The sequence below is a fragment of the Lonchura striata genome, chromosome 6, assembly GCF_050655825.1.
Source record: "Lonchura striata isolate lonStrDom1 chromosome 6, ASM5065582v1, whole genome shotgun sequence".
NCBI lineage: Eukaryota > Metazoa > Chordata > Aves > Passeriformes > Estrildidae > Lonchura > Lonchura striata.
Window position 1 is genome coordinate 29,796,105 of NC_140708.1, and position 14,341 is coordinate 29,810,445.

Consider the following 14,341-nt stretch of genomic DNA (forward strand, 5'->3'; position numbering starts at 1 on the left):
AATTGTAAAATCTCCAGTTTTCAGTAGAATTCAGCTTTTAAAATGAAACCTATCAAGATTTTAATGCAAAATTACACTGGCATGGAAAAAAAAGTAATTTGTTAGTGTTCACAAAAACAAGCTGAGCTTCTTCAACTACAAAGCAGAAATTGGAATCAAATGTCTCAGACTGAGTCAAGGAAGGATTTTCCCATTTTAATTTTTCCTTTTCCTGTCAGAATTCAGTTCTGGAAAATGTGTCCTATTTTCCTTCTCTTTTGTTCCATCCTCTTCCAATTAAAGCACTGAAACAACATGATGCTAGAAAACCTGGTACTTTCCCACATCTGCCCCTGCCTCATGTTTCTTCTTAGCATGGTTGGGCAGCCTGTTGGTGCTCAGAATATCCTCTTGGAAGGGTTTGGTGTTTCCTCTGCAGAGCTGTGTCAAACACAGCCCATGGGACAGCTCAGCATCCAGCTCTGCCTCTCAGGCTCTGCCTCAACCCCACGGTGCTCCCTGGGCAGCTGAGTTTGCTCTGTGCTCTCACAGGGCAGCCTGTAGGGGGAAGATGCTTTTGCAGCTTTTCTTGGGAAGGTTGTGTGTTCAGACTCTCAGATCCTCTCTGGTTTTCAGACTCCCAAACCATTGCAAGAGTTGCCTTTATTGAATTTGGGTTTTTTTTTTTTTCTCGAAAGCAAGCAGGAGCAGAGTGGAAGCTGCCTGGGTTACTGGTGTGGGAATGCTGCCTGTTCTGGCCTCATGTGGTGAGTGATTTTAAGGACAGGTTGCTGTAGGTGTTACCACTGCCTCAGGAAATTCCTGCTATTTCCTTGGGCTGTGTGTAAGATATGCTCAAGGGACGCTTGTGCTTTCCATGCATCACCAAGTAGAGATGGATGTTAGTCAGTCATTCCAGGCAAAAATCCAGAAAAGTCATTCTAAACAACATGCTTTTACTATGAATTTATATCCAGGAGCTGAGTAGCATTCAGCCCACTTCTGTAAAGCTGTTGTTATCCTGGGATTTGCAGGGTGTAATACAGAAGTGACGTCTTCAAAAATATAGGGCATAGGAGATCTGGGGAGAGACACACCAAGAGCTGGGAGGGTATGGATGCTGCCTTTAATTGTAATTGCAGTTTAGGGTAGAAATAAGGTAGAATCTGTTGAAATTTGATCAAGACACAGAGATTTTATTTACAATATTTAGGAATGAATCCAGGATCCACTGAACTCAGCTGTCTTCAATGTGCTTAGACTTTGAAACTCAAAAATTTTGTGAAACCTCACCAGAGTTGTGAGCAATATGAGGGGTGTAATTTCAGGCAGGGCAGGGCTTGTGCCATAGTGCATGGCTTCCTAGAGAGTCTTGAGAGGAGTGGTGGCTGAGTGCCTGTGGGATTATAGGGAACGTCCTGAAAATGTCATTCTCATTGGATTTTAGCTGGGAGAAGCTGCCCTGCTTGGGTGTAAGGGGTGGAGGCAGACAAACCATGCAGACCTTGGTTGCTGCAGCTTGCAGCAACCTCCTTTGTATAGGCTGCATTAAAAATGATGTTAGCCTTATTTCCCCATAGCATAGTGTTGGTTTCAGCTGACATGAGCTTGCATATGCTGACTCAAATTTGCCTGGCAGGTTTCTTTTCACACCCTGCTGGAAGCAGCTTGGCTATTATCTTCTTCCTAAAGGTCTCTGCATGGGGAAATAAAGGGTAAAATGCAATAGGGGATGGTAAAAGTGAATCCAGGAGAGGGAGGAGTGCTCAGAGCATCTATTCTAAAGTCATTAAGATGGGCACTGACTGTATAGTCACGTACCAAGGTCCCTTACAATTTGAACAGGTTTTTTCCTGGTATTATGCTGACAGTAAATGAGTGCTGCAGCAGCTGTGATATTGATTAATCCTTTGGCATTTTTCTGCACAGCTTTAAACTTTGCTCTCTCTCACAGCTGGAGCAGATGTGAGGGAAACTAGCCTGTGCTTGAATCCTGCAAGGAGGAAATGATGCTGAAATGTTAAAACTATGCAAAACAAGAATGAAGAGGTGCCCTGGAGCTCTTCCTTGAGGCTGGTCCTGTAGAATCCAAGGGAATGAACTGTATGACATTAGTAATGCTAAAAAGGCAGGGAGCAGATACTCAAATGCTCTTACCTTCCCTCTGTTCCCTCTGCACAAGTTCCCATCCCACGTGAGCCTGGGAGCCTGCACATGGGCTCCCAAGCTATCAAAATGCATAACTGCCTTTCTGGAGAGGAGGACATTGGGCAATGTAGCTTGTGGCTAGGAGGATTGCATTTATCTGTGAAATCTGAGGTCACAGCACCAGGTAGATCAGAGGGAAAGCATATTCCTCTGTGAACCCCCATGTGCTGCTTAACTCCCTCTCCCCTAACCTCAGTTTTGCAGGGGCATAACTCAGGAGTCTTTTCTCCAGAAAGTCAGTGATTCCTGGGGCCTCTGACTGTCTGTGAGCACTAAAGATCCAAGTGAAGGTTTGTCTTGCTCAGTGCATAAGCAAAATGTCATGCTCTGTGTCCCTCTTACCACTGTGGGAAGGTGATGGCATGTTGGAATTCCCGGGCTCTGGAGTCAGTGACAGCAGGTGGAGAAAACAAAGCTGACTCTAGGCAAGATGGATTGTTTTGGTGGATGGGGATCTACATAAAAACAAATTTGCCAGTTTGTTCTGTGGAGACTGAATAATTAATGATAGAATGTTGAGAGACAAAAGAAATTGACTGTAATTTTAGATTGAGCTATTGAATTAACAAGGGTGCATTTGATTCCATCCCTGACTTTGAATAATCATAGTTGCAGAGAGGTCAGCTCACAAAGTCTGATTAATTCCTGGTGGCATGTTTTACTTCAAATGCAAAACATTTTGGGATTAAAATACGTGCTACTGGTTATACAATGTGCTAAGCTAATGATTTTCCATTTTATTTTTAAACCTACTTTATCCTATAATACTGCAAATTTAATGGATAAATGCTCAGCTTTCCTTTAGGTGGTTTCATATGCCCTGTGTATTGTTATAAAATCTAACATCAAACTTTTTTTTTTCCTCCTCTTTTCCCTTTCTCTCTTTATCCCTCCCTCCCTCTCTAGGTGATTCTCATTCTGACAAAGCTCTATGACTTCAACCTGGGGAGTGTCACAGAGAGCTCACTGTGGAGGTATGTGGAAATTGGAAATCACAGCAATGGGCATGGAGGGCTGTGCTGTGTCTGGGGGCTGGCCTGGGATGTGGGCATGGGGCAATATCTGAGTTCTTCAGACAAGGAGCTGGGAAGGAATCTGAGACAAATGGAGCTGCTCTTTGGGAAAGGGATGCAAGATTACGACACATTCCTTTAATGAAGTGGGGTCTGCAAACAAGTGGGTTTCATCATGTAATGGCACTTCCCTGACACACAGAGGAGCTTGGTTTCCTTCTCAGCTTTGAGTGTCCTTCCTTTCTCTACTGTGAGGCTGGCAGTGAGAACAGGCTCTATAGATGGGTACACACTTGCTGGAACTGTGTCTGAGAAGGAATAAAACACAGTGTAAGATATAATCTTAGCTGATGCTGGCCTTGTTCCTCACACCTGTGAGCTAAGAGGGTCATCTTGGTAGTGACTGTGTGTTGGGCTGTAAGGAGAGTAGCTCCAGAAGAACTGGAGATGCCACAGTGTCCTCTCCACTGTGGATGTACTTGTATGGTGCCACATAGCTGCCATGTTCCTAGTCTAGCATGAGAGATAGGCTGTCCTGCCCTGGGGAAGCATGCTTCTGGACTGTGTGTTTGGAAGTGTGTGTGTGTGTGCATTTAAAATAAAGAAATAACTTAAAATCCCCTCAGTCCCCAAACTCAGCCCTATAAACAGGTCAGTTCCTTGGTATTTGAAATCACCAAATTGTTTCATCCTACCTGTGGAGTAGTATGCCTTTAACAGAATTGCCATCAGGTGTTTTTTACCCTGGTACATTAAAAAAAAAGAAGAAAGAAAAGGCAGCCAGGACTGAAGAGACCAAGTGCCTTGTTTCAGATTTACCTGGTTTATTATAGCTATTGTGAACCCTGCTCAAAATGCAGCTGGTGGAACCCTCAGTGATTGTAGCCATTGCTTGGGTGTCAGCCCTTCGTGGCAGATGGTCTCTTCTGCTTCTTTCTTCACACGTGATTTAAAAGCCCCTGTCTGGAGCAGGCTTTGGCCATTTGCTGGAGGTTTATTCCTGTAAATGCATTTAAGAGTTAATTATTCAGTAGAGCTCTTGAAACTTCTCAATTTGAACAGTACTTAAGAAGCCTAATTGCACTGCACTATGGTAATCTGCAAAAGTATAAATAACCATGCTGCTAATAAGAGAGAACAGTCATTTCCACTTACCCTGGTACTTTTCAAGGTATTAATGCCTTAAAAAACTTTTGCCTCTTTACGTAGCAAGTACAAATGGCACAGTAATTGTACTTTAAATGTAATTGCCAAACAATCTGCCCTGCATAACTAATGTAACAAAAAGGCAAACCTTGTCTTAATCCTGAGCTTGCAGCATCACCTGAGCTCTGCAGAAAGGTAATAGCAGCACCCCTTTTGGAGGCTTCCCAAAGCGATAGAAATGTAATTAATCATCAATACAATTGAAAACATCCAGCACTTGGTCAGCTGGGAAAACTCACTGCTTTGTGGGAATGTGTTCTGGAACACTTCTGTGTCTGGTCTCCAGTGAAATAGGGGCCAGTGGGGGCCTGGAGATAGAGAGAAGTTGAGAAATTAGAACTTCTCAGGTTCTTTCCTAGGTTGGTGAGGAAAGCTCAGGGTAAGAGCTAGTAGGTAGATCTCCTGGGCTCTAAACCTTATTTTCCACTTGGAAAATTCAGGAATAAGCCATGTTTTACTCGACAGGGGAGCATGGAATCTTGGAGAGCATCTATGAGTTTCTCTGCTAAGGACATTTTAGAAATGCAAATAGATACTAGGTGTAAGAAATAAGCCAGAGAAATACTCCTTTTCTTGGGATTTCCTGTTCTATTTGCACATTCAGGCCCCTGAATCTTTCCATTATTTAAATTGGTGTTTTTCAATATTTCCTTTTCGTTTTTGAGACCTTGAAAATTTTAAAAAGAGGATTTGTCTTTGCAGAATGATTGTAAGCCTCTTGGCAAGAGGTTTGCTTTCTTTAGTTACTTTTTGTAGACTCTTTGAGCCCCCATACAGATCAGAAACTGAATGCAACTTTAACTATGTATCAAAAGATGATCTGTACATTTCCAAGGGCTTTTTTTTTTTTTTTCCCTGTGTTTTGGAAATACAACAAATCCTTTCTGCTAGCCAGGAGTCCTGCCCATCTGAGCCATGCTGCTGTATGATATCTATCCTGACCACTTGGCAAATACAGTTGCCTTCACAAGGGAGGAATGTGGCTTTTGTGGCAGAGAGAAATGAATTACACGGCAGAGGATGCTGAGATAGAGCAGAGTGCAATGCAATCTCCAAATACCATCTTACATCAAAATCTCCTCCTCAGTTCCCCCTGGGTTTATAGCATGAGAGGCTTCTTTTAATGGAAAACTGAATTGCCATAGAAAAAGAATTTCTAATCACTGCATCTAAATACAAAAACAAGTAAATCAATAAGAAAACATCCTGAATGTAATTAAAAAAGGGAGTGAGAGCAACAGAGGAAGAGAGGAAAATTAGAAGTTACATTTGAAAACTGCTCCTATATCAGGCTGGTACGAGCTTAGACAGAGGAATTCTCGTCAGCATTTGCTTGCAGGGAAACAGACATTTCTCTAATATCCAAATTCATGCTTCTGGGGCTCAAACAATCACAAAAATGGTCTTTATTGCTACTGAAGCAGCCAGCCTTGAAGCAGCCAGCTTCAAGGAAAAAACACACACCCACACCACCCCCCCCTTGCTTGTGAATGCCACTTCTCTTCTTCGTCACAGGAGATACCTGTCAGTTGTGGTTTAGATTTTTGTTTTTCCCACTGATTTGAGTGGAGGTGATAATTTTCCTCCTATGAAAGGAAGCTACTTTATTGCTACTTTACTCTGTGTGATGGTGTGAGTAGCTCATGAATTTATAGAGAGATGTCTTTTACATAGGTCAACAAATATAACTGTAAAAATTATTTAAGTTTTTAGACATGCAAACCCTTTATCAGTTCTCATTGCCTAGTGAATTATCTAACTGTGTAGTTAAGAATCCTTCCTGCTCTAAATAAAAAAAATAATGAAGGGATGGCCATATGCTTTCTGTAGAGTTTTTTTCACCCCACTAACACCTCCACCAACAAAAGTAAAACAATTTTCCCTTCAAATCTGTAAACTTATATGATTTTGATTTGAAGTGCTGTTGGAGCACCTCTGCTTCCCAGACTGTCTGTAGGCCAGGATCTCTGTATCAAGCTTCATTGTCCATGAGGAACTGTAAGCATACAGGAGTGATCTGCATGAAATATGAACTGTCTCTGAAGAGTAGGTGCCAGGCTCTTCACAGGAGTTGTTTAAAATGTACAGTATTGAGATAGAGTTGTGGGAACATTCTGGATAAGTATTTAAAGTTGATATTGTAATATTTAAAATGTTTTCAACTGTTTCAGCCAAAGTGTATTGAACAGTTTCTTTCTGCTAAGATAACTGGAATAAAAGGTTTTCCATTGTTGCCTGCTTTAGTACTCAGGAATGTATTCATTTATTTTATTTGTTTGGATTGCAGTAGCTAAAAAGACAGTTTCCCTCTCAAGGGAGCTCTCAATCTCAGGTGAAGACAGAGAGACAAAACATGGTGATCCAGAAGACAGGAGAGGCACAAGTGAGCAAGGAGCTATTTATGATCAATGCCACAGCCATGGCTGCAAGACATCAGCTAATTGGGCAGTGGGGAGCAGTTTAGATTTTCTTCCAAAGTGCAAGCACTTGCATGTGTCAGCTCTGAGTCCCTGCTACCATTTTACCACCTCAGATGGGTCTCCTGGAGTTCCTCTCCTCTGGCTGTTTTCCTGGCTAAATTATCTGATTGCACATAATGCTGGCCCATGCATTAACCCAAAATTGTGACTAACTCTTTCTGTTTAAGAAGCTAAAATGCTGATAAAGAAATATATATATATATATATATATATATATATATATATTTTCTTTCTTATTAACCCAGAAATTATGTGTCCATGGTAGCAGTCAAAAATCCCCAAGCTTTTTTTTTTACTCTTGTGGCTGCTGTGCCTCTGCTGTGCTGAAAGAGGTTAGTCTGTTGTCTCAGTCTCTTTGTTGAGTTAAAAAAAAACAACCTTTCAGCTTTTTAATAGAGGCAGCTGCAAAATGCAGCAGCTGCAGCCCTAGTTTGAAGCAGAGAGGAGTCAAACCCCCAGCTTGGTTACAGGCTGCCTCATGTCGTGCATCACTGTTTCATCCAGTTCTGTTTGAGCTACCAGAGGGCTTCACGTTGTTTCCTCCCATGGAATCGCCTCTTAAGCCTGCCACAGTCCCCAGAGGCCCTCAGCAGGTGACAGTGCACCTCTAGCATTACAAAAATGTCCCAGCTCAGGCTGATTTCTGTGTCCTAGGTTTGTGTGTGGCACACAGAGCTGGCTTCATAGGGCTGCTCTATGGGAAAGGTGAATGTGGTGTCAAGTGCCCTTAACTGAGGCTTAGTCTGGTTGCTCCAAGTGTAGCAGCTCCTAAGACTGGTGATCAGGAGATTGAAAAATGATTCAAATTTCCATATCATCCTCTGTGAAACAAGCTAAACCTGAAATAAGTCATGACAGAGCTTTCTTAAGAGTGTTTCTCTCTCAGTATCAACACATTATTTAGACTGCATTATGAATGGCAAATTCTGGTTTGTGCCATAACCTCTTGTTTAGTACTGGTTTGGCTCCACTGGGCCCTTGCAGTTTTCCTGGAGTTTGCTGTATTGAAATGCAGTCTCCATGACCAGCAGCTGACATCTCCTCTCAGTATTGTCAAATTTGATTACATTTATAATTTTCCACTTTTATGCTGATGACATGCATCTTTGATATGTGCTATTTTCTGGATGATTGTATTCAGGCGTAAAATTAATGGAGCTGATTTTCAAAGTAGTAATGCTTCCCATTATTGCATCTTCTTTGGCACTTTTTAATAATGCTGCAAAGTGCAGAAATCCTGTGCTGGTGAGGAGAAGGGTTTCTTGCATCTGCAGTGAGACACCATCAAGGTGTTAAGGCAAGGAGTCAGCTGTGTGTGTAAGCACCCTGATCTCTCTTGGATTTGGAAACTAGGGTGACCAAAAGTTTGGCATCTCTAGTGTTGCTTTTGGCTAGAACGTATAAATAACTTAGCCTCAAAAAACTCCATCATTAAGCTATGGGAGCCAGCTATAAAAATCTTTGTGGCTGAGAGCTGTTGGTTGCAGATTGTGTTTGCTGAAGAGCCAAGGGAATGGGGAACTACAGCAGATGACCACAGTGTGAGAAAAGAGCTGTTCCTTGAGGCTCCCAGCTCCCTGAGTTGCAATCAGTGCAAAATGCACACCTTCAGCAAACTCTCAGAATTATGCAGTTCTTAACTTCCAGTACTCTTGATGATTAGTTGTTTCCCCACAGTGGGAGGTCCAGTTCAGCCTGGCTGGCAGTCATTGATGCCATACATAGATGTCATTTTGGCATGGGTGCCACACTGGAACCCTTTGGGACATGCAGAGTAGCTGCATATTGGCTCACTCCTCAGCTAGCTGCTGGCAAATGAAGATGGTGGCCCTCATAGTGTGATCTAAACAAATATTTAATTATGGACGTTGGGAAATATACTGAAGGGATTGTTCAGATTTGCTTGGGCTGTGTGTAGCTGAATGGTATGATTCATGTAGTGTCCAGAACATTCATTCTTTGCAGTTCAAACTAGAAGGAGATGCTGTCATTATAACAAAGGGTTAGTGTGAGTTAAAACTATTTTAAATGTCTGTTTTGGGAACCAATAATAAAAATTATTAGGCTTATCTTAAATTCAGGGCTATGCTTTAGGATTAGGCAAAATCAGTAATGGTAATAAAGATAAGACTTCATTTTTTAATACTTTATTTTTTGTATAAGACTAACTTCTGTAGAGAAGTTTCATTTGTCTCCTTCCCAATGTTTCCCTAGCCCTGTTATATCCCACAGGATTTTCCAAAAAGAAGTAGCAATGTTCACACATTTGCTCTCTGTTGGTTCCTTGCTGTAATTGTGTTAAGGTTGCCTCAGAGGTGGTGGAGACCAAGAAGGCCACTGCAAAATCATGTGAAAAATATTATCCTAGAAAATGAATCTAAAAGCCTTTGCATGTGTCTTGGGTGGTGTGTGGATTGAAGTTCCAACTTTGCTTATTAAGATGTCTTAGTCCTCTTGTTTCATGAAGCTCATTTGTCTTTTGTGAGCCAGCCTGCTGACTGGTCCATTTGTTGTGTCTCTTAATTGCTTCATTAGTGACCCTTCTGTGGGGGTGGGGATGTCATCAGACAGGGGGCCTTTTGGATTTATTAATTATTTTTTTGGCAAGAAAACTCTGAGACTAATTGCCAAGACTTCCCCGAAGATACTAGTTTACAAATTTTAACGACACTTTTGATTTATTAATGTGCTACTCCCCACATCTGCTCACCTCTATTCTTGGTGAAATTCCTACTGAATTGGAGAGAATTAGTAAGAGCAGAACTGCAGATTGTAATGGTGTTTTAGATAGTCTGCTGCTTTAAAAATAAATGCCCATGCTTTATTTTTACCTGTGAATCTCTGAAGACAGAGGTTAATCCTGGCTTTGGCTGTGTTCTGCCCCAGAACCTCATTTTGGTGTTGCATGGTGGGAGCACAGGTGTTCACATTTTCATGTGCAGGTAACTCCTGTCCCACCCGAGTGTACATCCCCACTCTGTGGCTCTGTCACAAAGCTTTTGAAACTTGAAAGTGGGGCTGAACTTGGTGATGTTCAAACGTGTGGCTGTGAGGGGACTGGGCTGACATTGGATGCTGCAGATACGTTTGGGTGGGGAATGTGCACTTTGAATATACCTGGAGAGGTTATGTGTTTGTACATATGTGTTGATGTCATAGGTAAAATTGGGCTACTGGGATGCTCCTTTTAATAAGTAGACCTGGGAACTTTTGGATACCTTTTGTTTTCTGGCTGAATACACAGAAGCAAAACGAAAAGGTGATTTATCAAATTTCTAACTTTTTGAGGAAATGTTCTTGGGATGAAAGTAGAATTCCAAACAAAATGTACAGAGAAAAAAAACATGCTGTATTTTTTCTTTAATTTTCTATGATTCAGGTAAGAATCATAGCCATCTCTCTTGAATTATTTATATTCTACAAAAGAGCTGCAACAGGAGAGACTGAGGATCTCTCCAGGGAGAGACTCATTCTAATCTTATGTGTGGAAGACCCAAGATCAAGCCCTTGCTCTGAATAAGTATAAAGGGAAGTGCTTTTTTATTCCTCAAGTAATTACATTGTGTAACTCATTGCTACAGGATGCTGTGAGGCAGAAATAATGAAAGCATAAATGGATTTCAAAAGGGGACTCAGTGAATTAATGGAAGATATTTCTGCTGGTGGCTGAATAACATAATAGTGTTTTATAACAATGAAGAAACAGACAAGTCTATAGGTGTTGGATCAGAGTTGCAGAAACATCTTTTTTGTTATCTGTTTGTCAGCAATGAGCTAGTCATGCTTTAAGTATTCTAATGGAATTGCTGGGATTGTGCTGAAGGTATGGTATTCCACAGTGTTTTAGTGGTTTTGGGCTCTGGAGAGCTCTAAGTCCAGAGAACTGGAGGACAGACCGTGGGAAGAAATCATGCTGTCTTTTATTTCTTTCATATACTTTCCCAAGAATATTCTGTGGCAGGTTAACAGGCAACACAAGTATTTGTAATTTGATGTTTGTACTGTAGCCATCTTGTTCAAACAAGGCATTTGAGTCTTCTGCATCATAGGTGAGATCTCCATCAGTTGGTTTCTCTTGGATGCTACCACATTTTGTAACTAAAGGTGTTTCATTGGCCTGGAAGTGCTCTTTGAAATTATAGTTTGAAAAAAAACCCCAAAAAACCCCAACCCAAAATCAAAACAAACCAAACAAAAGTATCTTTGGCATAATTTAATTTGCGATAGTCCTTTTAGGCACTCATCTGGGTCAATGGAAACTTAGACCTATTCACATCTCTAGTCATTCCATTCAAGAAAGCTGGATAATAAAACGGGAAATTTAGCTAATTTAAGGCCAAAAGATATTTCCAGTATAGATTTATTAGCACTAGGAGCTCAGTGTGAACTAATGAAATTTGTTGTGGAAAAAAAATGAAGTGTTCTAGGAAGCTGGAAGAATATGCTTTTCCCTGTGTTTCCAACTAATATATGCTATATTTATTATAGCTTTTCTGTCCTTATTGGTGAATTTCTTTGATTATGGCTCCTGAAGAAAGGAAACATCCTATCTCATCAGCAATGAATTTCAAGCTCTGGTCATGTTCCCAGGCATTTAGTTCTGGGGCTTTGGTGGAGCAGGTCAGAGGAAGCTTTGCCAAGACTAAATGTCCTTTTGAAGCCTCACTGTATCTGTGAAGTCATCTTGTCAGGGCTGGCAGGTAAAGTGTGTTTGTAGAGCTTTGCCCACTTGTTTAGAAGCAGCAAGGCAGCACTCAGGAGGGAGTCTGTAGCCAAGAACCTGCTCTTGCAGATCCTGAGGGTGTTGTGACTGTTGCTGCATCAGCAGAGGCGCACCTGTTAACAGGAATTGGCTACTCCATCGCTTCTTTTGTCGCTTGGAGCAGCAATTCCATTGCTCTCGTTAACGAGAGCTCCTTTTATTGTTACCTAATCTTACATTCTAATGAGATTTGGATGTCGACTGCAAAACTTTTTGCAGGAAGCCACACGTAAAGATGAATTTGTTTTGACCTTACTAATGTCTTTTTCTGATCACTCTTTGCTGTGCAGAGGAGTTTCGTTGGCACAGATTAGTAGCAAATGCGTTCAATGGGAATCTGTGCCAGTAGTAATGAAAACCACATATTGAATTTGCTTATGAATATGCAAATAGATAAGTGAAAAATAAAACTTTCTTAATAAATTACATTAGAGTTTCCATGCTAAGTCTTTTCTACTAGGACTGGGAAGTAGGTGGCCAGAAAAGAGTATGTTAAAAATCAATGTTATGTGGTATGGACAGAGTCTTGCTAAAGACAGTGGGTAGCACATCTCTCATATGAGGAAAGGCTGAGAGAGCTCTTCAGTCTGGAGAAAGGAAGGCTGGAGTGGGACTGGTGGATTGCATCAATGTGTGCAAATTCTTCAAAGCAGGGGGAAAAGAAGATGGAGCCACGCTCTTTTAAATGTTTGCCCAGTGACAGAAAAGAGAAAATGCATGGGCACAAACTGAAACTCAGAATGTTCCCTCTGAATGTGATGGAAAACATTTTTTACTGTGTAAGTGACTGAACACTGGCTGAGGTTGTCCAAGGAGGTTGTGATATGTCCATCTTCGGAGATATTCAAAAGCCATCTGGACTGATCCTGGGCAAATGTCTTCTAGGTGTCCTGTTTGAGCAGGAGGTTGGATTAGATAAGCTCCAAAGATTCCTTCCAGCCTCAGCAATTCTTTGGTTCCAAGAAGAATAAAGAAGCATTGACCTAAGGTTCAGACCCAGTAGAAGAACGTGGTTCTCAGGACAATCTGTGCATCGCCTTGCCTGTTTTTTACCCATGTTTTAGGTGGGTTCCTAGAATCAGGAATCCTAGAATCCTAGAATCAGGTTCCTAGAATCTTAGACACAAAATCTTTCAAGGACTGTAGTACATGCAAAGACTTCATCTGTGGCTCAGAAAGTTCCCTGGCCTCTGATCAGTCAGAGATAAATACTGCCACGTACTCTCCAGGCAGTCAGGCTGCATAAGGAGCCACCAGGGTCTTGCACAGAACATTTTCTGTGTTGGTACCACCTCGTGATTGCTGCAGTTCTGCAGGGCAGCTCCCCTATCCACACTGAAGGTAGGCTTTGCATCAGCTTACAGGATTTCTCTTGAACCAAGCTGTTCTTTTCCTTCCTCTTCCCATCTCCTTTCTCCCTTGGCTTTTCTGTTCTTTCCAATTAGGCTTCAGATCTAGCCATAAATCTTGGATGCTTTGTACAGCAGCTTGTAGAATTTAGTACTTTAGTACTGTAACATGGTTGTGTCTGTTTATATTGATGTTTTATTATGTTGTGGTGGTTTCTTTCTTTTTTTTTTTTTCCCACAAATGCACTGCCATTTTATAATGGCTATAAATAATCAGAAGTATGAAGAAAAGCTGTTAAAAAACTTGCAAGAAATACTTCCATCTTTCTTTTAGTCTGGTTTGTCTCTCTCATTATACCCATGGTAGATTCATTAGGCTTCATTAGGCATTAGACTTCATTTTAATGAAGTTAAAAGTGCCCATATGAAGTGGTCACTTCTCCAAATAATATTTACAAAGGGCTACATTTCCCCAGCCTGGATGACAGCCTTTGATTTATTTACTTACCACTTGTGCTTCGTCTGTGAAATCTGTCAGCCAGTTCTTTTACAGTATATGTCTGACCAAGTGAAAATGAAAGCTCTTGTAAACTACTAGATGATGGGAAGCTAGTGCATTTTTTACATATAGGATTTCTTCCTCCGAATAAAAACTATAGAAGATTAGTGAGGCCTTGCTGTAATCATATTGCTAAGCCTTGTTTCTGAGTCTTTGAAGGCCAGCTACTTTGTAAAATTGCCCCCATAAATATTAGCTGTCAGTTATATCCAGTTTTCTTTGAAGGTTGCTGTCCAGATGCCTGAATCTAGAAGCAGACTAGCAGCTGGGCATTCAGCATCCTGCAGGTCAGGTCAGGCATGCAGAAATCTGGTGGTGCATTGGAAAAGTTGGGTTGATGATAAATCCAGTAATATCCTTTGGCATCTCTAACAGGACTGTTACATGTTGTTTTCCAGATTTTGTATCTAGCTCAGGGTATCTGTGAGGAAGATGATAATAGGAGACAGGAAGATGGCTGGGCTGTTAATACAGTTACTGCCAAGCCTTACCCCAAAATCAGGTATTTTGTCCAGGGTTGAGAGATGCACTGTGAACTGACCTGGGTGAGCTCTGGTGCATTCAAAATGCAGCAATCTGCAGCTATCTGTAACTACTGCCAGGAGTGCAGGGCACTCTTTTTACAAAAGGTCCTGGAAGTTCCAAAGGTGCCTGGGGACAAGTATGCAGAAAGAAAGAGCAACACACACTGGGACCTGGGTTCTGGCCTTTGGGAATCTGAGCTCTCAAAGAGTAATCACCCGCATGGAAAGAGAAATGCATGTTGGTCCTCTTGCATCTCTTTC

The 14,341-nt window shown here is 41.4% G+C and overlaps 1 protein-coding gene across 3 annotated transcripts in view; it reads left to right on the plus strand.

Moving 5' to 3' along the window:
- SORCS3 (sortilin related VPS10 domain containing receptor 3) overlaps positions 1 to 14,341 on the plus strand; it is a 267,619-nt gene that overhangs the window by 81,892 nt on the left and 171,386 nt on the right. For all 3 annotated transcript variants that reach the window (XM_021536263.4, XM_085582753.1, XM_085582752.1), the window contains one exon: positions 3,094 to 3,161. In XM_021536263.4, the coding sequence (XP_021391938.3) occupies positions 3,094 to 3,161 (68 nt within the window). The remainder of the gene's footprint in view (positions 1 to 3,093; positions 3,162 to 14,341) is intronic.